Source organism: Pyxicephalus adspersus, chromosome 2, assembly GCF_032062135.1.
Source record: "Pyxicephalus adspersus chromosome 2, UCB_Pads_2.0, whole genome shotgun sequence".
Lineage (NCBI taxonomy): Eukaryota > Metazoa > Chordata > Amphibia > Anura > Pyxicephalidae > Pyxicephalus > Pyxicephalus adspersus.
In genome coordinates, this window is record NC_092859.1 from 84,633,075 (window position 1) to 84,657,897 (window position 24,823).

The window sequence follows — 24,823 nt, forward strand, 5'->3', positions numbered from 1 at the left end:
CTGCTCCATGCAGAGGAGAGGGGGTTGAGCAGCAGTTCACAGCGAATGCTGTGCTCTCTTCTATTGAAATGCATAGCGGTTTGTTATTAGTCTCCTATCAATCCTGTAAAGCAGATTATTGAACTACGTTGGGGGAACGTTGTAAACGCCATAATTTTGCCCCAAACATTAATTTCTATTCAAGCTGCAGCTCTAAGGTCCTGTAGATTCACGAACAAGCCCAGCCCTGAAGCTGACTGATAGGTAAAGGTTTTCAAGACAGAGCTGAGATCCGCTTGAGTGAGAACACACACATATTCTACTGAACAACTCTGGGGTGCAGGGATAATGAGATCTGTACTATCTATTCATATCGCTCAAGGCTTCATGCTTGTCAACATATTGTCAGTGGCCAGCTGTTGACCAAAGCATGGCTTGCATGTGTAAATACTATACATCCCTGAAGACTCTCAAAACTTTCAGATTAAAAATTTGTTGAAAGATGAGATACAAGCTTTGTTTGGATTTAATCTATGTATGTTTATTTTTACAGGAAAGACCAGAATCTTTTATCCCCTGTTAATTGCTGGTATTTACTGCTGAACCAAGTGAGAAGAGAAAGCAAAGATCATGCAACACTGAGTGATATCTACCTAAACAATGTTATAATGCGATTTATGCAGATAAGTGAGGACTCGACTAGGATGTTCAAAAAGGTACGTGCCATTCAAAGAAAGACATTGCTGTATTTCTTAGATACCTATTTGCCATTTAGCAGAAATGAAATCTCTTTTGTAGGAAGTAAAAATAAAGTTTGTGTAATAATGCACTTAAATGGCATTAGTTGTCCTCTGGTCAAGAATAAAATAAAGTAGACATGCATAGACTGATAAATGATCCCTGCTTATACACTTTCCTAGCCATTTGCTTATTCCTTAGCTAGGACATACCAGAATACACACAGATTCTACCATTTACTTTCTATGAGCCGTTTGCTGTGTTGCTTATTTAACCTTTGTTCATGATTTAATGTTTATTCTGTGTATGCCAAGTCACAATTACATGAACTTTAGGTTCACATCTGGCTTGTCCAGCTAACTGTTGCTTATGAAGCCTTCGCATTGAAAGCTGTGCCCTGGCAGTGAAAAACTGTGAGTAGTAGTGGGTAGTGCAGAGTAAATTACATCCCAATGTTTAAAAAAATCTGCATAGTTTAATATTATTGGACTTACAATTGTTATATTAATTAATAAACAGGATTTATATAGCGCCAACATATTACGCAGCGCTGTACAATAAATAGGGCATGCCAATGACAGATAAGGACAGTGACACAGGAGGAGGAGAGGCCTTTGCCCAGAATAACTTACAAAAACTGGGTTCAATTGCAACAACTTATAGCAATCATAGCATTTTTAAAAAAGCTTTTCGCAGTCAAGTATGTATATTATTGGGCCCTGAAAGTTACAATGCTTTGCATTTACAACTGAATTCCCATTTGATAAAAAAAAATACCCTTGCAATGGGGCTTCCCCATATTGCAGTGTTTAAATGCTTGTTTTTGACTGCGATGGAAAATAACTGGCAGTTTAATTACCTTATCTCTAGCTCCCATGTTGGAGATAACGTTCCCCTTCTCTCCCACACTCCAGGTTGTAGGAGGGCCCTCTGTGCCCTTAATCACTGCACTGCAGGACTGCTGGTGCTGCATTGTACATGCTGACTTCGGAGTGCCCATGTCTGAGTGGAGTGTCAGCAGCATGGGGGTAAGATGTGGCCAATGCAGAGCTAAATCTTATGAGGCCCGCCGCTGGAACTCTTTCCATTGAAATAGGGCCGCTACTAAAATTCCCGGCATTACTTGCGTCTATCAAACAGTCCAATGTGGGGCCACCCATAGGCAGAGAGCCCGCTGGTCTTTAGACCCAATTGATGCTGGGAATTGTAGTAGCGGCGCTATTTCGATGCAGCAGGAGGCCAGCTGCAGTTCATATTTAGGATTCCTTTGGGGGCCAAAAAAAAAGGACATTGGGGGCCGATTTGGCCACCCCTGATCCAATATCAGCTTTCCCCCTTTTATTATGGGTATACACATGTCAGGCTGTGGCCCGGTCTAAAATAAGATGATAGAAAAAAAAAAAAATCTGCTTATGACTTCTAAGCTTTTCTACACCCATAGACTTAACCTTTGATCTCCTTGCTGTTGATCTAACGAAGTTCTGATGGTAAGCTGACCACCGCTGCTCTAATAATGAAAATGTAAGGAAATTCACTGCAGTTCACGGCACCCCTTCATAGGTATTTGCCTAAACTTAATTTTCAGTTTCTAATTTGAACACTAAATTGACCTCCTTTCAAGTAAATTGGTTTGTTTCTCTTCATTATCACACATGTGTAGACATGCATTCAGATGAGCGCAGCAATGCACCCCCAGGCTCAAATATAGGGTTTCCATGTAGCTTCTTTGGAATTCATCCCCTTCTTCCAGCCTTGTTTGTATCTGTCATCTCTTGCCACTGGTGAAGTGAAAGGCTGTGTTCATTAGAACACTGTGCTCTACTTACTTCCAAAAGGCCTGCACTTCTTGTGAATGCTTAGTTTTTTGTGCCCATAGAGTGGCGGAAATCACCAGCAATGTGCCCAAAAAATAGAATTCCTGATGGGCATGCTGTGTTTTGTTTCTAATTGTGCTAGGCATGCCTAACAAGGCTTTTCCCCTTTTTTCCTGAATCTTTGTGTCCTCTATTTTAACAAGCAGGTCAATAATTACAATGATTAGTTATCTGCTACTTCTAAAATCCAGTATTAGCCTTCTAATTAGGAAGTAACAGCAGGGTTGTTCAATATTGTCCCCTTGTCTCTCAAGTACATGAACAAAGGCACTAATACTGTTCTGTTTCAACAAATAAAATGGGCCCACTAATGTTATTTTGACAGCTTTTGTATAAAGTATAACAGTAATTTTATATCTGAATGCCATGTAGCTAAACAGCACAAATTACTTGTGTGTTTATTGAAAATCACAAAGTGAGTAAGTACCAGAATATGGCTTAATATCTGCCTGAAAGACTGGAAAAGTGACAAGCACATCACAATAAGTCAACTAAATGTTCTGCAGCTCTGATGTGTTAACAAGGAGCATATTGACAGGAGGAAAGTGCAGAGTCTTCTCCTTCAGTGGCCAGTTACAGGCTGGGGACAGGGCCTAGTATTTCAGAAACTGTGGTAGTTAGGAAAATTCTCCAGGTTGGCTGTGCTGTTTGGCGTGGCTGTTGAAACCTATGATTATATTATAAATCATTTAGCAGATAAACTAGTGAAACTTTTTTACACTACACGTGTACTTTATCTGGGCATTTGGCTCTATGTCTGGAATTCAGCTTTAAACATATAATTTTTTAATATATCAATATCAAAAAGTTTTCAGTTCTAACCTCTTGCTCTTTCTTTTATTGTATATGAGGGCATCCATGACTGGTCCAGGCTGCTGCAAGTGTTGCTTTGTTTAAATTAGGCCTGTCTGCTTGGCAATGGCAACCTGCTTACAGTGAATATAAACAAGGAGGATTTCTGTGCTGTAAACCTGTTTTAATGGTTTTTACAGCCATGATCCAATTTATGTGTATATTCATATAACCAGTAGTGGTTGCAAACTGCCAGAAGAATGTAGCACCAGGCAATGTAAAGTAGTCTTTTACCAAGAACCAAAGCAGAAAGCCTTAGGAATCTCTAATAATAGATTTTTACGTTACCTTGATCAGATATAATACTGGATAGGGACTAGACGTGGCTTAGTTACATCTACATATGTGATGAGGGCCCCTAGCAGCTTGTACACTTCCCTGACTACATAAGTGCAGTGCAGCATTTAATTGTTTTACTATAATAGTTATAGAAAAGTCTACAGAATGCTGTATTGTGTTAAACTACCAAGTCCTTCTTTTTATGCTCTAAGTCTATTTTTATAAAAGGTGCTATTAATGAGAACACACATCATCCTAGTAATAAAAGTAAGCAGCAATATTTTACATTTTTTTTATTTTTGGGTTTATGGTATATACATTGTCACAGGCAGGCAGTTTGGATTGTTCTGTACTTCCATGAAAATGCAATCCAAATATTTTATTGAAGGGGAAAGACATATTAATCCACATAGGTTCATAAACTGGCAGTCTTTGGAAAGTATTGAAGTTGTGTGGGTGCTGTTTACATGAGTACATCATTCTCAAAATGTGATGTACAATAATGTAATCATCTTGGAATGTGGATCTTAAACGCTGCTAATTTAATTTTTTCTGGATCCTTGCTGTTCAGTGTCATACTACTATAGCTTTTCTACAAATACACTAAAATTCAGTATTTCAAGCAAAACAGATATTGGAAGACCCTCCAAAAAAAGTTGAGCCTGTAGTTCAGTTTGTGTTTGTAATTTGTTGTTTCTTTGATGCCCCAGTAACTACTTGCCACAATGTTGAAGTATACACAGCACATTTGGCATACTTGCCTGCTAAAAGGAACCTTTCTACTATGTAATTTCTGCAATTCATTCTGTCACCAACGCTTCCCTCTCTCCCTGCTATGTCTGGGATCTATGTCACCTATTTGTAAAGATTTAAATCCCACACAAGGGAGATACTTTATAGTCTCTTCTGTCAGACAAAGGCAGCCTATATGCACACTGTCTGTTAGCTAGTGAAATTTACTGCTATAGACTATGGACTTTGTACAGCGCTGAAAAATATGATGGCACTATATAAATACTGTGTAATGATAATATAAAAGTGCATTATGACATAAACATCTGTGGATGTTTCATTGTTCCTTTTTTTTTGTGCCTTTTTATAATTTTCAAGGCTTCTTATATTTCCTTATCCTTATAATATCAAACCGTTACAATACAGATTTTTATGCTTGCTTTGGGCATATATCAAAAATTTTTTATGCGTGGATGATTTACATCAGGTGTATGGATTTTACAACAGCAGTTTCAAAGCTATTGTATATTATGTTCATACATTTTCATATTGTGATATTTCGTCAGGATGTACTTTGCATTACCCTCCACCGCTATATGAGCACTGAGCTCCAAGGATATTGTACAGATGTGTAGGAGAGGAGTTTCCTCTTGCCTAAAGAGAAACTAAACTCAAAAGTGCCTAAAAAAAAAAAAAAAAAAAAAAAAAAAACAATTACATTCAATCCTGCAGAGCAGTCAATCCCTCCGGAGGTCTCTTCCATCCGCGTCTACCCTTTTATGTAAAGTGAACATTCTGAGTTTAGGTGTGCTTTAGGTCCTGACCACCTCTGATAGTATTTACTGTATGTTTTTGTTTTTTGGCTGCTGTTTAAAATGTTTCAGAATCTTGGATTGTGAGTGCAAGTAAAAAAAAATAGCTGGAGACCATTTCCTGCTATTGTATTCACACCTGACCTGCTGAGTCAGTAGAAATAGAAATATTGTTTTTCTCATTATCTTTAGCAGTTTGATAGTACTCGAGTATGACTGCAAATGCTTTTGGATATCAACACATACTGGATTCTTGGATCCTAAACCCAGGAGAGACCTTATGTGAGCTCAGGTTTTCTACATCTGGCTGCAGTGGTATTTATGTATAAAATTATTATATGAGTGAAACAATCACACTCGTGTCATTTTTTTCTGGTGTATGTAGAGAAACAAATCCAGTTGGTCTCTATGAACAATCACAACTGTTTTTAATGTGTTGAAAATTTTATTTTCCATTACAAATAAAGCCTGAACTATAGACAATACCTGTTCACAATAAAGTTTTGTTTTGTAGTTTGTGTTACATGAACTACGCCTGTCTTCTGTTAAACCATAATTTACTGTCTATTTTTAGAAACTTGGAAGGGTTAAAACTTCTGTATGATTGCTGGTGTGTCTGCTGGTATTGGGATATTTTCCCCCGCTTCTTGTCATACCCCGAGCAGGAAGTGAAAAGAACCATCCAACAGAGGCACATACACCATTACAAATCTGTAAGAGGTTTTAACTCAAGACTTTACCAGAAGTGTTTTGTTTTCTGTGTCTCTATTGGTTTCCATTCACTTCCTGTCTTGGTTATATGACAGGAAAAGTCATCTCAACAGGGGATGCCCTTTGTTGTATTATTGCTTTGAGTTGTTTACATCATGTTGCAATGGACTAACTTCTGTATTTTCATGCACTGAAATGGCTTTTAATTAGGTTTTTTAATCCAGATAAATGTTATTCAGTCATTTTATTTAGACACCTTTTTATAATATTAATTTATAATTTAGAAAAGTCCTTAATTTGAAACCATAGCACAATTTGCTCAGTGGTTTGTGCTGAAAGTTCAGGAAACATTTTTGTTTCAAAGGTTGCAAGATGAGATAACTATATTTTGCATTCAATTTACAATGCTTTATTTTATTTCATTACAGAGCAAAGAAATTGCTTTCCAGCTTCATGAGGATCTAATGAAAGTACTTAATGAGCTGTACACGGTAAGCATCACATCTGCAGTGTTTTTATATTTTCTGCATTGCAACATCACCCCCTTCTATCTGGGTCAAGAGACAGCTGAAGAAAACTATCTCTAAGTAATCCACATTGAAAATGTCAAACTTCTCTACATGTCTGGTCAGTGACCTGACGTCTGTTCCTATTTTGTGATCTGCTTCTAGATGACAATTATTTGTGTGGAGCTTACATGTGTTTATTTTATTAGTGCTGCTGTGGGAGAATATATTGATTGTAAAAGGTCACTGTGACCATGGACATAGATCTCCATAAGGTTACAAGGGATTCACAGTGCATGACCATGATATCATTTTTGAGAGATTACTGCCATTATGTAGTCATACCAAATCCTTTACCTTTTCTCTTTTACAGTAGGGAAATGGCACATGGTCACAATCTTTTGTGTAGGTATGAAGGAAAATGTAATGTGTGGACATTTTATTCAACAATTTATGTATGGTTTTGAGATCACACCAGACTGGACTGGCATCTCTGTCATTTACCAGAATGATATTGGGCTGATATACCTAATGAGTAAAAATGGCTGCTATGTTAGGTCTTGGCAGTGTCTGTAAATAAGATATGGCATTTGCATTAAACCTCCCATATTTTTTCATTGGGAAAAAAAATGTGTGAGCTACAAAGGCATGTACTATTAATATCCTTTCCTTTTTATGTAAATGGTACAATTAATTACTGCAGTCTTGAATGACAAGCTGACATTTTAGTATGTGATGGGACTGAGCATTTCATCTTGAAAAGATCTAAATTAGTTGAAGTATGTTTAGATGTACAGAGAATATGACCTAGTTCTTCTACCCCAGGGTAGTTCTGTCACCAATAGGAATCAGAAATGTCTTTACTTGCCCTACCTGCAGTAAGACAGCCACTGGTATAAGCTAAATACAAATTCTGCACAATAAAGACCCCATTCTTTACTTTGTTTTTTTTCTTCCTACATTCTCTACATTTAGCTATATATTATTTAGATGTAAGCTCTGTTTTTCTAGTAACATATTTATCTCATTGGTGTATATTTTTCTTCCCTATGATTGTGTCGGTCCTTTTCTGCTCGTTTCTCCAGTGCAGTGCCCTCTATTTTTCTCCCAGCAGGAAGGAAGTTCCACGTATTGTCTATGCTCATGATTTCCCTTGTTTGTGAAATCTCTGTCATTGAAGTCTCATTGTATGGATGGGATTGTGCAGACATTGGGTTAGTTAGTTATTCTTGATAACTTAATAACCTAAAAGCTATAATGTGCATCAACCACCTGTCTAGAACTATATAAAGTAAAAGGCCATGGGTTGTGTTGTGGCAGACATATGCCATAAATCATAATATCCGTGTTATAGAACATTAGATTGCGAGAGAGCACAGCCTACAAGGTAATCATTCTGTGCACAATCCTATGATTATTGGATGGGGATATGTTACCAAACATTCACCAGCACATGGGTGCTGCAATACAAAGACTGCACTATGGTTTAACTTGTAGTTAAATTCATAGTAGGTGCCGGCATAATGCTAGAAGAAAATGAATATATACTGCATAGGCTCTGAGGGAAGAAAAATCACCTTTCAACTTTCTTACATAGGCGTTATTTAACGTGATCTTCAAATGAGCAGACTGCATGTTCCTAGCAGAAGATCAACCCATTGAAACCTCCTTAGTATTTTGTGAGTGCTGTTATTGACTGGTCTACAGAGGTGTGTTAACAGTGGGAAAGATATAAAAACATCAGCCTGATTTATTAAACCTCCCCAAGACTGGAGAAGATGCACTTTTATCAGTGAACCTGGGTGATCCAGCAATCCTGGAATGGATCTGGTCTAGGTTTGAAAACATTTGCTAACAAATAGCAAATTACTTTTAAGATATCCATTTAAGATATCCATTACAGGTCTGCTGGATCATACAGGTTCACTGATGAAGTGTATCTTCTCCGGTCTTAGGGAGCTTTGATAAATCAGAGTTTTCTGAGTTGCACACCTTTCTAGTTATAATGTTAACTATATTCTTAAAGCAGTGAAACTCACCAAACATTTACTGCAGATGAATCAATCACTATAATTTAAAATACACTCACCAAACATTTAGTGCAGGTAAATCTTCTTAGTGCATGTTGTATTTACTGCTTTAAAAAAGTAAACGCATACCAGTATATATATTTTGTGCTTATATGTGTTTGTGCATGTTCATAACCCATGTCTTTACAATGTAAGGCTCGACCCCTAGTGACTTATTAGATGAAAGGTTTTTTTTTTTTTTTACTAACTGACAGTTGAATTTAATTGGTTAAAAGTTAATGCCGCCAACTCTTCTTTTTGCACTTTACTTGAACACCCAGCTTCTGCAACCATTACAAAGCCATAGGTTCTTTGATTTTTTATAAATCTATTAACATCTCTGTAAGTTAATTCATTGGACCACTAAGCAACATTCAACACTGATTTAACACTGAGATGTCAACACTGCTTTTATAACTGCCATATGTCTTCTTATTTATGACCTATTTAATCTAATGATCACATTGTGGCAAACTCAATGAATGGCTGAGACTTTTACCTAATTGAATCTTGGTATCTAAAGTACTCCAAGGAATACCCAAAGGTTATGGAGCAATTTTGTACTTTGATATCTCCCCCCAAAAAATCTATACACACAGATTGTTACTGGTTTATCACTATTTTGGATTACTGTGCTCTCCTATAGGCATGGAAAAAGACAAGGAGGGACAAGCAAACTTCAGTTTTTTTTAAATGTGCCAAAAAGAATTCCAAAGTTGAACTTCAAGCATGTTGTTGGTGTATGTAGTGGATATGTTAGCATAGTGTAGCTGTTTGTGTATTTGGATGACTGGAGATGTATAGAAATATACCGGTATATATTCAGTTTCCATCTTATTGTAAGAATGTTGTTTGCAAGCAAAGGGTACCAAAAGCAATTTTAAGCATGAAATATAATTCAAATGTTAACATTGTTATAGCATCACACCATACATTTTTGTTGTATTGTGAAAAATCGTTACATTTTTTTTAATGTCGTACCTGTTGTAGGTCATGAAAACATACCACATGTACCATGCAGAGAGCATTAGTGCTGAATGTAAGCTTAAGGAAGCTGAAAAGCAAGAAGAGAAACAAATTGGAAGGTCTGCAGACCAAGTATTCAATTTACGCCTGGAGGAGAAACACCAAAGGAGGAGCTCGGTCAAGAAAATTGAGAAGATGAAGGAGAAGGTCAGTGTGTCCTTTGTCAAATATTAATGTATTCAGAACACTGGATTGATCTATATAGCTTGATTTATCTACACAGCAGGATTTAGTGCTGATAGAATATGCCTCTCTTTTGGTAGTGACAAATTCTTCCAAGTTAGGTTAGTTGGCCATGGTGGGTCATACATAAAACTGTCTAATATAAGAAATCTGTGTGTATGTTACACAGCCAATAATTGGAAAAAGAAGGCAAAGCTTGCTGTAACATAGCAAACATTTCTGAGCCTTTTCCATACAGCAATCCTGTTTGGGGAAACTAATCTGCAGTAAAGATGTTGGTCCAAGCTTCTGTTTACAGCAAAATTGACTCTCCTCATTATTTTGCAGTGAAAGTTTGATTTCTCAATTTTCTGACAGAGGGCAGCCTTAATAGGGGCCTCTATCCAGTAGGATTGTTATAGAGTAAACTTGACTGTAAAAACTGTTGAGTTTATATGACCTTTATCACATTAAAAAATATATAACTGGATTTTGTGTTGTTTTATGAAAAGGCCAAGGGATGTCCAATATTAATCATTGATTTCTTGTTTCTCTACAGCGTCAAGCCAAATACTCTGAGAACAAGTTAAAGTCCATAAAAGCTCGTAACGAATATTTATTAACGCTGGAGGCAACAAATGCTTCAGTTTTTAAATATTACATTCATGACCTCTCTGATTTAATTGATGTAAGTAATGTATTTTCTCTCATATTAAGTATTATAAATTGTAAAGAAATATCTCCCCACTGACTATTAATCTCAACGAAAACGTCCCATAAAATATATGTGTGTGTTTACCATATTTATTATAGATTTTTTTTTTAAACCCAGAAAAACCCCCCCCTAGGTACTAATTCAAAAGCTGACATCCAAAAGTCCAGCTGAGACTGCTGCTGGGTGCTGCTATTTTGGATGTGATGTGAACAATCCTCCTCAATCTCAGACCTGTCATTTTGAGGTTCGATTGGAACGATAAAAATTGGAAGTGTGTACGCACCTTTAGTCATGTTGCAACCTAAGTGTTATGATTCTGCACAATTTGCAGATTCTGTCTGCAAAGACAGCAAGCATGCTCATACAATCTACCCTACTTATTCTCTGATTTACCTTCTTTCTGAGCAGCATCTAAACATTTTGCCACTGTAATATTTGAATCCCTATCTCATGAGGTTTCTTTCTGTCATACCACTCACTCCTAAATAAAAAGAAACAATTTTGGCTGTCATTGATGCCCACAATTTCAGTTAAAGCTCACTCATTTAGCGCCTTGTGGGCCTTGGACATAAAGTCTCTGGTTTGCCGATTTGTCAGACTGCCACCTAGACCTTGTTCCCAAGTTGTACTAGGTGGACTTTGGATCTTTGGGTGTAAGGTCCTTCAGGGGGTTGTTTTGAGCTTTGACCAGTTCTTGTTGTTTATCTTTAGCCTGTTGGTAAATGTTTTGCCAACCTCTCAGTTGGACTACTTTAATACCAAAAGGTTAAGACTTCCTGACTTCACTGAGTAACATAGGTCTTGAATGTGTCATCATGCTCCTGGTATTGCTTTGTTACTCAACTGAGGCAAGCTAGTAGTTATGACCAAGACTAGGGGATGGCAATCGCTAGTACAGGTTAGCAGGGCTTTACAACAACAAGGGCGTGACCATACCATTCCAAAATACTAGAAAGCCTTCATATTAAAAAAAAATGTTTTTTTTAGCTTTCTCTATGTACTTCTTGGTGACATATTGCTTTCCCCATCAATGGAGAATCTTAATGTTAATCTTAAATCCAACCACCTAATTACTGTGTGTCCTACAGTCTGTTGGGATTTGGAAAACTTAGACTATATAACTGCTTCCATTCCTTGCCCATCTTAACCAAACCCAACACTGTTTATTCTATCAACTTGATAGGTTCATTTTATCTTTATTAGTAGTATGTTTCTTTGGCATTACGATTTGACCATGAATAATGTCTTCACATTTACTGGTTTCACCCTATACGGGGTAACAGATTTTGTACCGTACATTGTTAAGGGGTCCTGAGGAGCAAGAAGTTCCCAGAAAAACAAAATCTTTGTGCCGTGGAACAATAGCACAGGACTAGTTTGTTATTTTAGCAAATTTTACCAAATGTGTTAGCATATTTGACTAATAAACCTTAACTGAAAGATCAGCAAGGTTTAATAGGCTTATTAAGCTATTGTTTATGACAAAAAGGTATACATACATAAATGGTTTGCCTTTAGCTTTACTACATGATGCAGTGATAACTGGTTTACACCCTGCATTATGTTTTAATCAGTTTTGCCTGGACAAAGAATTATTTTTGGAAACAAAGACTTTTCAGTGTTTTCACAGTTCATCATCCGACTTGGCTGCTTGAAATTAAATGTTTTTAACAGCTGGCATTCCTGAGAATGAGAATTTACACTGCTCTGTGTAGGACATGTGCTAAATCTGTTCTGCCCTCCTCTATGTATGATTTCCCCCCCCCCCCCATAATAAATTGTTTTGATGCTGTAATTGCTTGGAGAACTTTTTTTTTTCTAATACTTTGTAGGACAAGGTGTTTCCCTGAAGAAATTTAATTTGTTAATGTAAATAGATGAACTACAAGAAAACTAAAGGGTCTGCCATTTCACTAGAATAATTCAAGTCCCCTAAATATTTTGTTGGTACATAAAGTGAACACTTTTCTATCTGTACTAATTATGAAAAAGATAAGTATCGAGAATGGTAGGTAACTCCTTTTATAGAACGAAAATCCTTGCTGTAAGGAGAACAACATAAAAGTTTTTATTTAGATACATATATGTAAAACTTTTGTTGACATGTTCTCTGTTTTATAAAATATTTATATATAAATATAACTACTTTTGGAGTATATGGTATGTATATTATTAGTTTTAGGCATTATCTTTGTGGATTTGTTGATTGTTGATTTGGGCATTGGCCAGAGCCGGTTGGCAACCGCTGGCATAGGACATAGTAGGCCACAAGTAGTATTCCCTGAGCTTCAGTATCTGAAATCATGCAAATAATTGTATTTATACCATTTTTATGTGCTTAATGCTAAATAAAATATTGTATTTTTGTGTTTACAGTGTTGTGACCTGGGATACCATGCAAGTTTAAACAGAGCTCTGAGAACGTATCTGTCCGCTGAATATAACCTTGAGACCTCACGACATGAGGGCTTAGACATAATAGAGAATGCAGTCGATAACCTGGAACCCAGGAATGATAAGCAAAGGTTTATGGAGATGTATCCCACAGCTTTCTGTCCACCAATGAAATTCGAGTTTCAGTCCCACCTTGGAGACGAGGTCAGAATTGTAAAAATCTGGGTTTACTGCAGACTGTTAGAACAAACGTACAAATATAACTTATCTTGGTAAAGATGATGGAAGTTTACAAAGGAGTTTATAGCACACCAACATTTAACAGTATTGTAGTGCTTCAGGATTATTACCCACTTCACCCACCAGCTAACCTATTAGCTAACCATCATAAAAATGGGTGTTCTCTTGTCAGTTTTGTGGAATCATGAGCAACAACAATAACGTTCCTTAAACTACTTAGTCCCTTTATAATCAAACATATCCAAACCCAACATCAAAAGTTTAATATATTGCAGTTTACCAGTCCTTAGATGTCTGGTTGCATTAGTTTTCGTTTTTATGGTTAAGAACATTTTAACAAGTACAGAAAATACGTGTTAGTTGTGCAAGAAAATTCTGCCTTCTGTTAAGATCACAGATGACAAAAACACTTGGACAGCCATATCCTACTTATTTCGAGTGTAAATTGATTATTCCATCAATCCACCATGTAACCAAGATGAACATAGGCACACAGGTTTTAAACCCAGCGTGTAACAATCATCACTGACCCCTAGATAAATTGCAGAATTTTCAGATGAAAATAACGTACAGGAAACAATGTACAACATGGTAAGAATTAGCTAATCAGTGTTCTCTCAGCTCCCCCCCCCCCTTTTTTTTTTTTTTTTTTTTTTTTTTTTTTTTTTTTTTTTTTTTTTTTTTTTTTTTTTTTTTTTTTTTTTTTAAAGCTGGATGGGAAGAAGCTGTAGCCAGGTGGTCAAAAAGTGTGTTGGGCAACAAAATGGTAAACTTGGTGTTCCCAATTGTCCAGTAACACCCATAATTCTGTTAGCCACTGTGACCCAACTTTTCAGTAACCACCTGCTTGTTTTTGGGTGGTTACTGCAAAGTGTCGTTTGGTGTGTATGGCTTAAAGGGGCTGGGGAGAACACTGCTTATGAAACAACCCGAGAGGTTCCACCATTTTGGTATTTGAAAATGATCTATATTTTTCATTATTTGTTAACTTTAAATGTTCAGGTCTTGGAGGTTTAGGTAAACATCATTAAAAACTCCTAACATTTTTAAAAATTCCAAACCTTACAAGTTTCAGCATTATTTATCGCTACATTTTCTTTCAATTGTGCTCTTTTGCTTAATTATGTAATATAAATCTTTGTTGCTGTTGGGTATTTTGACTTTTCATTTAAGGTACCTTGCATATTGCAAGTATTTTGAACTTATATGTAAATTTACATTTAGCAAAAAGTGTTTGAGGAACAAAAAAAAAAAACATCTTAATTGTGAAATATTCAAACAAATTTGTGAGCTTAAAATCCTCCATCAGTCAATTAGGAAGGTGCAGTGAATATTTTACAAAAGGTGAAATGAACTAGAATAGTCAGACAATAATTTTCATTTTTTCTTTAAATCTCTCTATTCATGTGTTTTTTCTCTTCTTGCAAAGGTTTGTCAGGTCAGTGCACAGCAGCCATTACAGGGAGAACTCTTTCTCCGGTACCAACAACTTCAATCTCGACTGGCAACACTGAAAATTGAAAATGAGGAGGTAATGTAAAGTGTATTGAGATGAGGGGGGGTGAGATCACTGAAAGTTAAGCATACATTCATCCAGTGAGTGGTTTAATTGTTCATTTGAATACTTTTTACACTTAATGATTAGTTTCTTGTAAGCTTCCATGTAAATGTACTGAATATTGCACATGGGCTGATTTCGTAAAGCTTATCAAATGTTATTTTAGCTCTGCTTTTACCAAATGTCCAATCCAAGCAAAAGTTTTTGCTTCAATAGCATTAAAAAACAAGTTGAGTTTCTCAAATGTTGAAACTCTGGGATTTTAGGACAACAGTATATGTTACATTGAATAACAAATCAATTTTATTTTAACAAAACATTAAAAGTATACACATTTGTGGACACAGAATTGTATAATGAAACCTCCTATGTTGCCATTTCAGTCTATTGGTAAAGAATAATATGCTTCCATACCTCCAACTGTACAATGCATTGTAATATGTCAACTTCTTCCAAGATAGTAGGTATTAGCTAATATTTATATATAGATGGAGCCAATAGTTCCCAACACACAATGCTGAAAGATTGCTTTATCAAGCGTGGATGATCAAAAATCTTATGTAAAAAGCTCATATTGCTGATGTAATTATACCAAAGTAAACCAATATAAACACTTACAAACTATTTACTGATATTGGAAGATAACTTCCATCCATAATCATGGTTGATCTCAGTAGGCCTCTCTTACCAAGGTTCATAATGCCATACTTGTATGGTATACCATCACTTTTCGATGCATGCATTCTGGTGTGAATGAGACAAGTCTTTCAATCCCTATCAGGTTATTGGGACTAATTACAATTTTGTTTATTTTTTGTAGATAAAGAAAACCACAGAAGCCACTCTTCAGACCATACAAGACATGGTGACTATAGAGGACTATGATGTATCAGAATGCTTTCAGCACAGCCGTTCTACAGAGTCTGTAAAGTCCACAGTGTCTGAGACATACTTGAGCAAGCCCAGCATTGCCAAAAGGAGAGCCAACCAACAAGAGACTGAGCAGTTTTACTTCATGGTAAACAAAGTCTTTTCATTCTGCTTAAAAATTTTCCATAACTAAAATACAACATGTTAACCCTCAGGTTGACTTCTGACTCTTGTACTCTTTTTATTTGTGCAGAAATTCAGGGAGCTTCTGGAAGGAAGCAATCTCATCACAAAGCTGCAGGCTAAACATGATCTGCTTCAAAGGACCCTTGGAGAAGGGAAAGGTGAGTTCTTCTACCAGTATAATGGGACCCAAAAGGAGTTCATTGCATTACTGTTGACATTTCTTTTGTTATATTTTTGTAATATTCAATGTAATTTTTTTATACTTACATTTCCAGTCAGCAGAACGATCTCTGGGCTTCTTTATGTTTAAAGTGAATCGGTAACTAGAAAAGAAAATCTTGATGCAATCGAACACTTGCTTGAAAAATTGGGCCAGCTGAAGTCTCTTCAGTATCCAGCAAATTTCTAGGATGCTTAATCCATTGCTGTGTGCAGTGGTTCTTGTCAGCCATTGTATTAGAAACCACAAAGTGCACACAGAAAATGGGCATACTATACACCCATAAATTTTAGATGCAAGCCTAACTCAAGAGATCTAAGATTGGCAGTACAAGTTGTGGCACAGTCAAATTTTATTTTATAAAGAGTTTTTTGAAATATTGAATTTAAATAGAGATTTAAGTACTGTCTGCTGATTAACAGATTCTTCCATACTTTTTGTCATTTGAAAAAAGATGAATGTTCACATATGTGGTTTTGATGGTTGCTAGGTGTTCAACTATTGCTGATCACATGTTCTCTGACGCTTCTTGCAGCATCTAACAGTTATTTGAACAAACACCTAAACTACTATAAATGCTTGTTAACCGCTATGAATACAAGCATATTCTTTTTAAAATCAAACTTGTCTTGTGCATCTATCCTTTGTAAAGCCTGTTTCCTGATATCTTCCGCATGCTCCTAAGACTGTTCTGTGAGACACAGCAAAATGATACATTCTACTATACAGTACTAGTAGTGAAAAGGGCACTAGCAAAATGCAAGATGAAAAATCAGTCAGGAAGAATAAGAAGATAGATAAAACCATTGCCTCTTTGGGGGATGCCTTGCTGTGACATCTTTTGTCCACCTATTTTCAGCTGACAAATCATACTTTCCAATGGGACAGACTGATATCCCAGACGTTTACCTGACTTGTTGTTATGTTGTGTTCATTGGGAGTGCCCTTTTTTTCAGCAGTGTATATGTGTACATACACCATGTATACACTTTTTTTTTTATATACAAAGGTTTGAAACATTATTAATAATCAATAGGGTGAACACAGGCCTATTTCACTATGTAGTAAATGTGTTGACTTTTCTACTTTTTCATTTATCTCTTATGAAGTATTCCTTGAGTAATTCTTAATTTCTCTTGAAAAACTCAGAGAAGTCTGTAAATGACTTTATAATTGTTTAGTATTTGTGGCTGTCACAGTTAAATGTAAAGTTATTTCTACTAATGTTCTTCCTACTCATATTTGTAAATTTAAGACACCTAGAAAATATAATTCCAAAAACAATTAGACTGCAGATTCTAAAGATCAGATATGTGTTACTGTATCATATTTTAATTTGTACACTATATGAGAAAGGCTTTTAATATTTAAAGTGACCCTTAGGGCTCATGTCAGTGGGCATTGTTGTGCTTATGACAAGGTGTATTTGTATTGCAGGCAAAGCAGGTCAGGGACTGAGTTTGCCATCCAGGTGCATGTATTTGCTTTTTAAAAGGAATGTCCATAAATATAAGGCTTTAGTGCTTAAATGTAAATTTAGGCATTGATTGTTTATGTAACCGGATATCATCCACGTGGCTGTATGTTTAAACTATTTATAAACACACTTTCTTTCATTTATTTCAGGTCATCGAGCAGAATACATGACTACAAGGTAAGCTTTTTTTGCTGTGCAGATTTGTGGCAGGAAGCTAAAGTCCACTTTGTAGAATGAGGATACTTGGTTTAAAGCTACTGTGTATGTGTAGAATGTGATAATAGGAAATACCTTAGTCTGTATTTTATCTCTTAAATAAAAATTTATATGCTCGATTCTGTGAATTATTAGGTTTGAAAACATGAATGGATCTTGGAATATGATCACATTCACGTTATTCTTTTTTTATTTGTGAACATGTCTTAAGCATGTGTGGCTGAGAGTAGAGTGTCCATGTAAGGCAGTTTTTTTTTAAATACATTCATTTCTGTTTGTATTCCAAAATAGGGATGGGCACGGGATTTATAATTGACGCTCTTTTGTTTCTATCAAACAAACATAATCTTGCATAAGAAGCACCCAAGGTTAATATTCTTTCCTAAATCCCAGCAGTATTTGAAATCCAAAATGACATTTTCAGATTTTACACAATCCTCCTTATTTATTAAGTGCACCTTCATCCCTCATCTCTGTTTTTCAGCTACTTTAAGGTAGATTTCACTTTTGCCCATTGTAAAAAACATTAAAGAGAACAAGTAAATAACTTGTAAGGAGCACCTAACTATTAAAAATGAAAATGCTGGGTGGTTGGTAAATTGGAGAAGGTTTATGTTTCTACCCAGTGAGGGCACAACTTAAAGTGAAACTAATTCCAGGCTGACTCGTCTGCCCTCGCTGTAGTGATTGGCGCCACCATTTTCTTTCTTTTCTTCCTCTTCTAGATAATATTTGGCCATCCTAATTTGCCATACCAGGATAACATAACTCATTTGTCCCGTCACAGGGGATAGTGTTCTAGTACAAAAGGCACATTTAAGACCTGAACTATTAGTCAGATTGTTATAAGCAAAGTTTGTCTTTTAAAAGAGCATTAATTTTAAGTTCTCTATACTAATCCTTTATTGAAATACATTAGATGTAGCCTTAAAGTGCACCCGTGCATAGACTATAATCTTTTTACCTTGTTTACATGTTCTTTCTAAATATATTGGCTTTTTCTAAACTTTTGACATTCATTTTGCCACAGTGCTTATAAATACAGAAATTAATTAGGGTTTTTTCTAACATTCCCTCATTGCTTGTTAAGAATAAGTAATACTTGGGTGTGTATTATCTGCACAAAAGCTTAATTGATACATGAGGTATGAAAGTAAATTAAAGGTGTGCAATTAATATTGTAAAGCATGTATAACCTATTTATGAAATGAGTGTTCTTTGGCTGGAGATACAGCAGGGAATACATGTGAAATTGCTAAATCTTTCACAATATTTAACATTTTACCACAATTTATGGTAGAGGCTATAAACACACTGTTTTGCCATAATAAAATACAATTATTTTCCTTTGTTATCATGTATAATTTATAAAATATTCTTTCAAAAATGTTATTGTCGCTTAATGCTGATGTTCCCTTTCCCAGGCCTCCAAATGTACCCCCTAAGCCCCAGAAACAAAGGAAACCCAGACCCCGTTCTCAGTATATTACTAAGTTGTTTAATGGGGATCTGGAGACGTTCGTCCAGGTATTGGCACTTGTAACGCTGCACCTTTTGCTTCCTATGTAATGACAGGACCTCAGTGCAGCTGAGAAACGTCATTACATTCTACAATGTGGTGGGCTGTTGTTTCCCTTCTGATCAATATCCTTCCTGAGTCTACAGAGAGAGTTGGAAGTGTAACCCCTTCCTCAGTGATGTATGCATTATTCTTGTGCGGTGCAGACAGTGACATTTCTGCAGTGAACTCTGCTATAGTTAATGTTTAGTGCAGGAAACATTTCCTCAAGAGTCTTCCTGTTATTCATTTTCAGAGAAAACACAGCCATGACACTGGTTTCATTGAACTGTATCTCTGTAGTCCATATTCTTAGGTCAAGTGACACCAAATAAACCATGTCTGTTTCTTTTAAAATTGTAATAAAATGTGTTTGTGCATTCGCAGATATTTGTTTGAATGGTGTCTACCCCCTTCCCATTTACAAAATCAAACTTTGTTTAAAAAAATTAAAGGACAATTGCTACTTTTTTTTTAGGCTCTACTGTTAGAAAAGTAGATGTGATATGTGTTCTGCTCTTCTACATTTTATGGCATCCTCCCACTTGTTAAAATTATTTCTTGCTACCTGTAAACAAATGTAACATTTAAAGAAGGCAGAATGCCCTGGCCTTACAAAGCATGGATAGGTAATTGTTAATAGATTTATTAACTGCTACTGACAAGCACTGGTGAAGTCTTAACAGGACCGCCGTAGCACTGTATTTAAAAAAGTAGTAGTCAGGAAGCTGTATGATCAGCCAAACAAGCTATGAAGAAATTATTTCTTGAATGTAGAACAGATGTGTTTTGTTGTTTTTTTGCTTAGAAGTTTGAAAAAAAATTACAATGCAAGTGTGCCCTGCTTTGTACTTTGTGTGTTCAAAGGATGGTTGCACTTTTGTAATAAAATATTCTGTGTCCTCCCTTAATAGAATATTATTGATGTACAACCTCCCAGGTGTATCTTTGCCACTTTTGGCAGCCTGTCGCATTGCCCATAGCTTGGCCAGTAAAACTTATTCAAGGGATTCTTTAGGAAACCGAGTTAGTGAATTTTGTAGTTCTAAATACTCAACCTTTAATATCCAGGTGTAGTTTAAATCTTTGCAAGCTGTCAATGCACAAAGTCTCTTGTTCCAATCTATTGACTACATAGATCTATGGAAACCAGTGCTTGCTGTTACAGAGTTCACTGCACTGCAGACATTGATTGAAGCTGTCCTGCTGATAATATACAATGCACTGATCAAGGTAGTTGCTCCACCTTTTCTCTTTCCTAAGAAAATGCTATACTATGAAATTGGTAAAACTCTGAAATTCTATCTTGTACCTTCACTACAGTTATTCTCTACTTCTTTTTCTGTCCTTTATTTATAATAATGCTTCTAGTCGGGGAAGAAGAAATTCACACACAAGACATCAGGTATTGTACTTCTGGCAATAGCCAGTATATTTATCCACATCTTGCTTTGCAGGTGGCATCTGATCAAGGGGATATTTGCACATAAGAACAAATTGTAAGAAATATAGCCACAGAAAATTGAATTATGTTTCTGGTCAATCAACTTGGGTTGGGTATTAGAACTTTTTTTATAGTGGAAGTCTTTAAAGGAGGGTAATTGTCACACTGTTTGACAATCCTGCTTCTAAGAATAGCTTTATAGGAATTTAAAAATAAAAGGCCATAATAATTACCACTTAATCTCACAAAGCTTGGAAAGGAGACATCTAGGTACTATTTGTATCTAAGATGGTTGTACTAAAAACTACAAATATAAATCTAATTCCAAGTGTCTCTGTTTTTTTGTTTGCCACATTGTAAAACATACGGTACCAGCTTCTTTTTGTGATTTCTGAAAAACTTTACCATTGGCATTCTATTACACATGCATTGTGCACCAGGAGCTGAAAATCTGTCAAGTCACACATGCCACCCAGTTAACACATTTCTATTCACTACAGTGGCAAACTTCTTGCTGCAAATCTTTTAGCTGAAGGTTAGTTAGGTATTCCGTAAATGTGTGAGCTGTGTTGTCCTTCACTGTTGTCAGTCATCCTGACATGGACAGGGAACTGTAGGTGCTCAAATTATTATAGGATTTTATTGTTTAAGAATTCTAATGCATAAAAATTTGTCATATTTATTACATGAAATGGTGGTTAATACATGAAAACGATTTTTTTTAGCACATATTATGATAGGCTTATAAAAACTTGGCATATATGACCACATTTAAATCCCATTAGCTAATCAGCATTTGTGTATCCAGCCTATCATTGTAACACAAAAAATGAAGAATTTTGTATTTTAGCTTCAATCAAGTAATAGGCATTTGAAGTACCATTTTTATTAAGACATCCAAACAAGGTAGCCAACAAGACCATCACATTCAATGAGTGGGCAGCTCAAAGCTTAGTCAGCTTTTATTTGGTTTGCAAAAAAAATAGCATAAGTATAAATATAGAATTATTATTACATTAGCAATTATTCAGTGTGTTATTCTAAAACATAAACTTGGTGCTGTTGAACCAGAGCTGTTTATTCTATCACTTTGTTTGCTTAACTTTTGCAGTGTGAGAGCCTCTACTTTAGTAATGAGAGGAATATTCACACACAAATCTATTATGTTACAGCCTAGTAAAAACATTGTGTCCACTTTAGTTTTGTGCAAACATACCCTTGAGAAATGTCTACACTAAGCATGCTACTAACATCTAACCAACATATGCTGACTTTTCTACATTCTAATTTTCATATACAATATGCTTGTTTTTTTGGTTTTTTTACTTTTTAATTAATATTATTTGTTATACTTATTCGTACAAATAAGTTGTTCACCAAATGCTGTTTGTATCTAAATGGCCCCATATAATTTTAGAAAAAAATACATCTATGTTAAAAAAAAAAAAAAAAAAGGCGGGGGTTTTATGATGTTTACATATCTCATATAGTCTGTGTATATATCATCAATAATAAATTGTATCATTTGTTTACATTAGTGAACATTGCACAGCGAGTTTTGTCTATCATATTGCAATGTTCCAAAAGAAAAAAAGACACACTTTTAATCTGTACTGTATCACTTTAGGAATCTGGACAAATCATTCCGCTCATTGTGGAAAGCTGCATCCGATTCATTAACTTGTATGGTAAGACATTATTTTTGCTAATTTCCTGATGTTTCTGTTATGTCAGGTATGAAATGTTTCTGTATTATTATATTTCTGTTATTTTTTTCCCCCATTAGGTCTTCAACATCAAGGCATATTTCGAGTCTCGGGTTCCCAGGTTGAAGTTAATGATATTAAAAATGCATTTGAGAGAGGTAATCCATTAATTCTTTGGTAAATCAAGAATTTTTTTTTTTGAAAACGATTAGTAGATGTTCTTGTTTTTGCACATTTGTCTACCTCAGATTATCACCAGCTAAGTTTTATATTGATTTACTTTCAGCCTGGTTTTAAAGAAAATCTGAACTGCCAGCTGGGTAGAGCAGCTCTTCCCACAGTTTTGCAGAAATATGGCAGACCTACTTCCTAATCTGGACTTTTTTAGCCCTGGTAGGACTCTCTTCTCGGACACTTCTGGCATTTTCTTAGGCGGTTGGTGGCCACTGATGATGCAACTCCTGTGTGTGCAGGCTGAAGTTACATTGGCACAGGACTCGAATCTGTTCTTTGCATCTTACAGTGCTCAAGAATGGCCAAAAGTGTGCACTGTACAGTTGAGAAAGGGGCATACAGAGTCCAAAAATGCTCTACATCCTAACAATGTGTTGTTTTCTGACCTTGATTCGACTTTAAAAAAATGAGCTAGTTTTCTTTCAGTATCTCACCCATGTATGGGCACTTTACAGACTACTTGTTAATAGAGAAATGCATTGCTAACCTTGTGATATTATTTGTAATGCTGAATGTCTCTAGTTCTCTGTGTTCTGCAGACAGTAAGTGAAAATTCCAGATTAAAATACGTTTTTATTGCACTGCTGGATGAAAAATTTTGAAGGCCAAAAAATTAGCATGACTGGCAAAAAGCATATACATGAAGTAGTTAGGAAAACCTGCCTTTATCTACCTCACATGTTTATGTTAGGAATTAGTGTTCATATTTGCTTCAACATGCATATTATTTTTATCAACTTCTTTCTATCAGCAAAGGTTGTTTAATGTGACATTTGAATGAAAACTAGCAATTTATTTCTGAGCTTTCAATTGTAATTGGCATTCCTGCTAGTCTTCAAGTAGCCATGCTGTTGAAATAATTATCATGCCATAAAAAAGGCACAATCTCCTGGGTCCAGTATGTTACATGTGGCTTCCTGGGCAGCATTTTTAAGTCTTAGCATTCCATGTGGTCAAAATGGCTTCTAGTTACCTTCATGGAGGTCTTTTTTGTTCGAATGTGACTATATAATTTTCATACATGCTATACTATTGTTAACTTTAATTTTATGTTTGCTAGCTAAATAGAGGTATTTTTGCTTTTGCTATTTATACTTTTGAATTGGCAGAAAAAGATATAATTATACAGAAAGTGATGTAGTGTATTTGACAGTGCTGCTTTCACTCTGTAATTTGGTTATTTTGCACATTATTCTAGGTGAGGACCCTTTGACGGATGACCAAAATAATCACGACATCAACTCTGTAGCTGGCGTCCTGAAGCTGTATTTCCGAGGCTTAGAAAATCCACTCTTTCCCAAGGAAAGATTTAATGATTTGATATCATGCATCCGTAAGTTCCTATTTGTTTTCTATATCCCCTCCTTATTTGTTCTAAAAAAAACATTGCTTCCTTGTTCACCTTACTGAGCCCTCCAGCCTTCTTCCTTCTCTTCCCAATGCTCTATTCTATCCCATATTTCCTGGAAGAGGAAAATAGCCATAGATGTCTTCAAGGCAGTTTGTCCCACATCTGCGCTACTCTCAGGGAGTTTAGTCATACTTGCAGCTGGGACCGCTCCCTTTTTTTTACCAAGATTATGTATAACTCTTTGTGTCCAACGCAGCAGGAAAACATTCCTGCAGGCATAATCGTGGCCTTTATACACTTCAGTTATTGTGTTTTCTTTCATGTGAAGGTCAGGTTCAGACAGGCAGCGTCAACTCTGGGGCTTTGCAAGCACAGGCAGGGAGAGTGCACTTCTCTGTGATCTCTGCAAAATCACATACAACAAACTCTAGCCAGGTTAAGAAAAGGTAAACGGCCTTGTAAACCTATTATTTAAAAGTATAATGCTGCTTTCTCAGTGAACTCACAAGTACCATTTACTTCAAAGTCATTTATGTAAATTTTTTTGGTGTTTTTGTTTTTACAAATGTAGAGCAAGTAAAAGCAATCTCCTTTAATGGCTATGTGGATATCAAGCTGTCCACTCAGCAGTTTTATCAAATGACAGTAGAAATACTCCACTCAGCAGCTCTATTATTTGTCAGCCACATAGACAGTCTGTTGTTTTCAGTCAGTCAGAGCAGACTGATAGACTTTCCTTGCACCCTTTGAGATGCACTACTGAGCATGAAACAGAGCCTGCTTATTTATATAGCTAATAGGCTTTCTTCATGTTCATATACTACCAGCATGGTTCTGACAAGTTATCAGACTAACAATGTTATTTATTTTAGGCAGGTCACACACAGTTATTATCTTTAAAAATATATATAAAT

At 35.8% G+C, this 24,823-nt stretch overlaps 1 protein-coding gene across 5 annotated transcripts in view; it reads left to right on the forward strand.

The window, feature by feature from the left end:
• The window catches only part of SRGAP1 (SLIT-ROBO Rho GTPase activating protein 1), an 86,183-nt gene that overhangs the window by 40,327 nt on the left and 21,033 nt on the right, over positions 1–24,823 (forward strand). For 2 of the 5 annotated variants that reach the window (XM_072401288.1, XM_072401287.1), the window contains exons 3-15: positions 533–695; positions 6,406–6,468; positions 9,543–9,725; positions 10,300–10,428; positions 12,832–13,053; positions 14,519–14,620; positions 15,468–15,665; positions 15,771–15,861; positions 17,550–17,577; positions 19,041–19,143; positions 22,246–22,306; positions 22,405–22,482; positions 23,757–23,891. In XM_072401288.1, coding sequence (XP_072257389.1) covers positions 533–695; positions 6,406–6,468; positions 9,543–9,725; positions 10,300–10,428; positions 12,832–13,053; positions 14,519–14,620; positions 15,468–15,665; positions 15,771–15,861; positions 17,550–17,577; positions 19,041–19,143; positions 22,246–22,306; positions 22,405–22,482; positions 23,757–23,891 — 1,556 coding nt within the window. Of the gene's footprint in view, positions 1–532; positions 696–6,405; positions 6,469–9,542; positions 9,726–10,299; positions 10,429–12,831; positions 13,054–14,518; positions 14,621–15,467; positions 15,666–15,770; positions 15,862–17,549; positions 17,578–19,040; positions 20,580–22,245; positions 22,307–22,404; positions 22,483–23,756; positions 23,892–24,823 lie in introns of those variants that run through there. The other 3 variants (XM_072401286.1, XM_072401284.1, XR_011919457.1) reach the window with 2 other exon arrangements.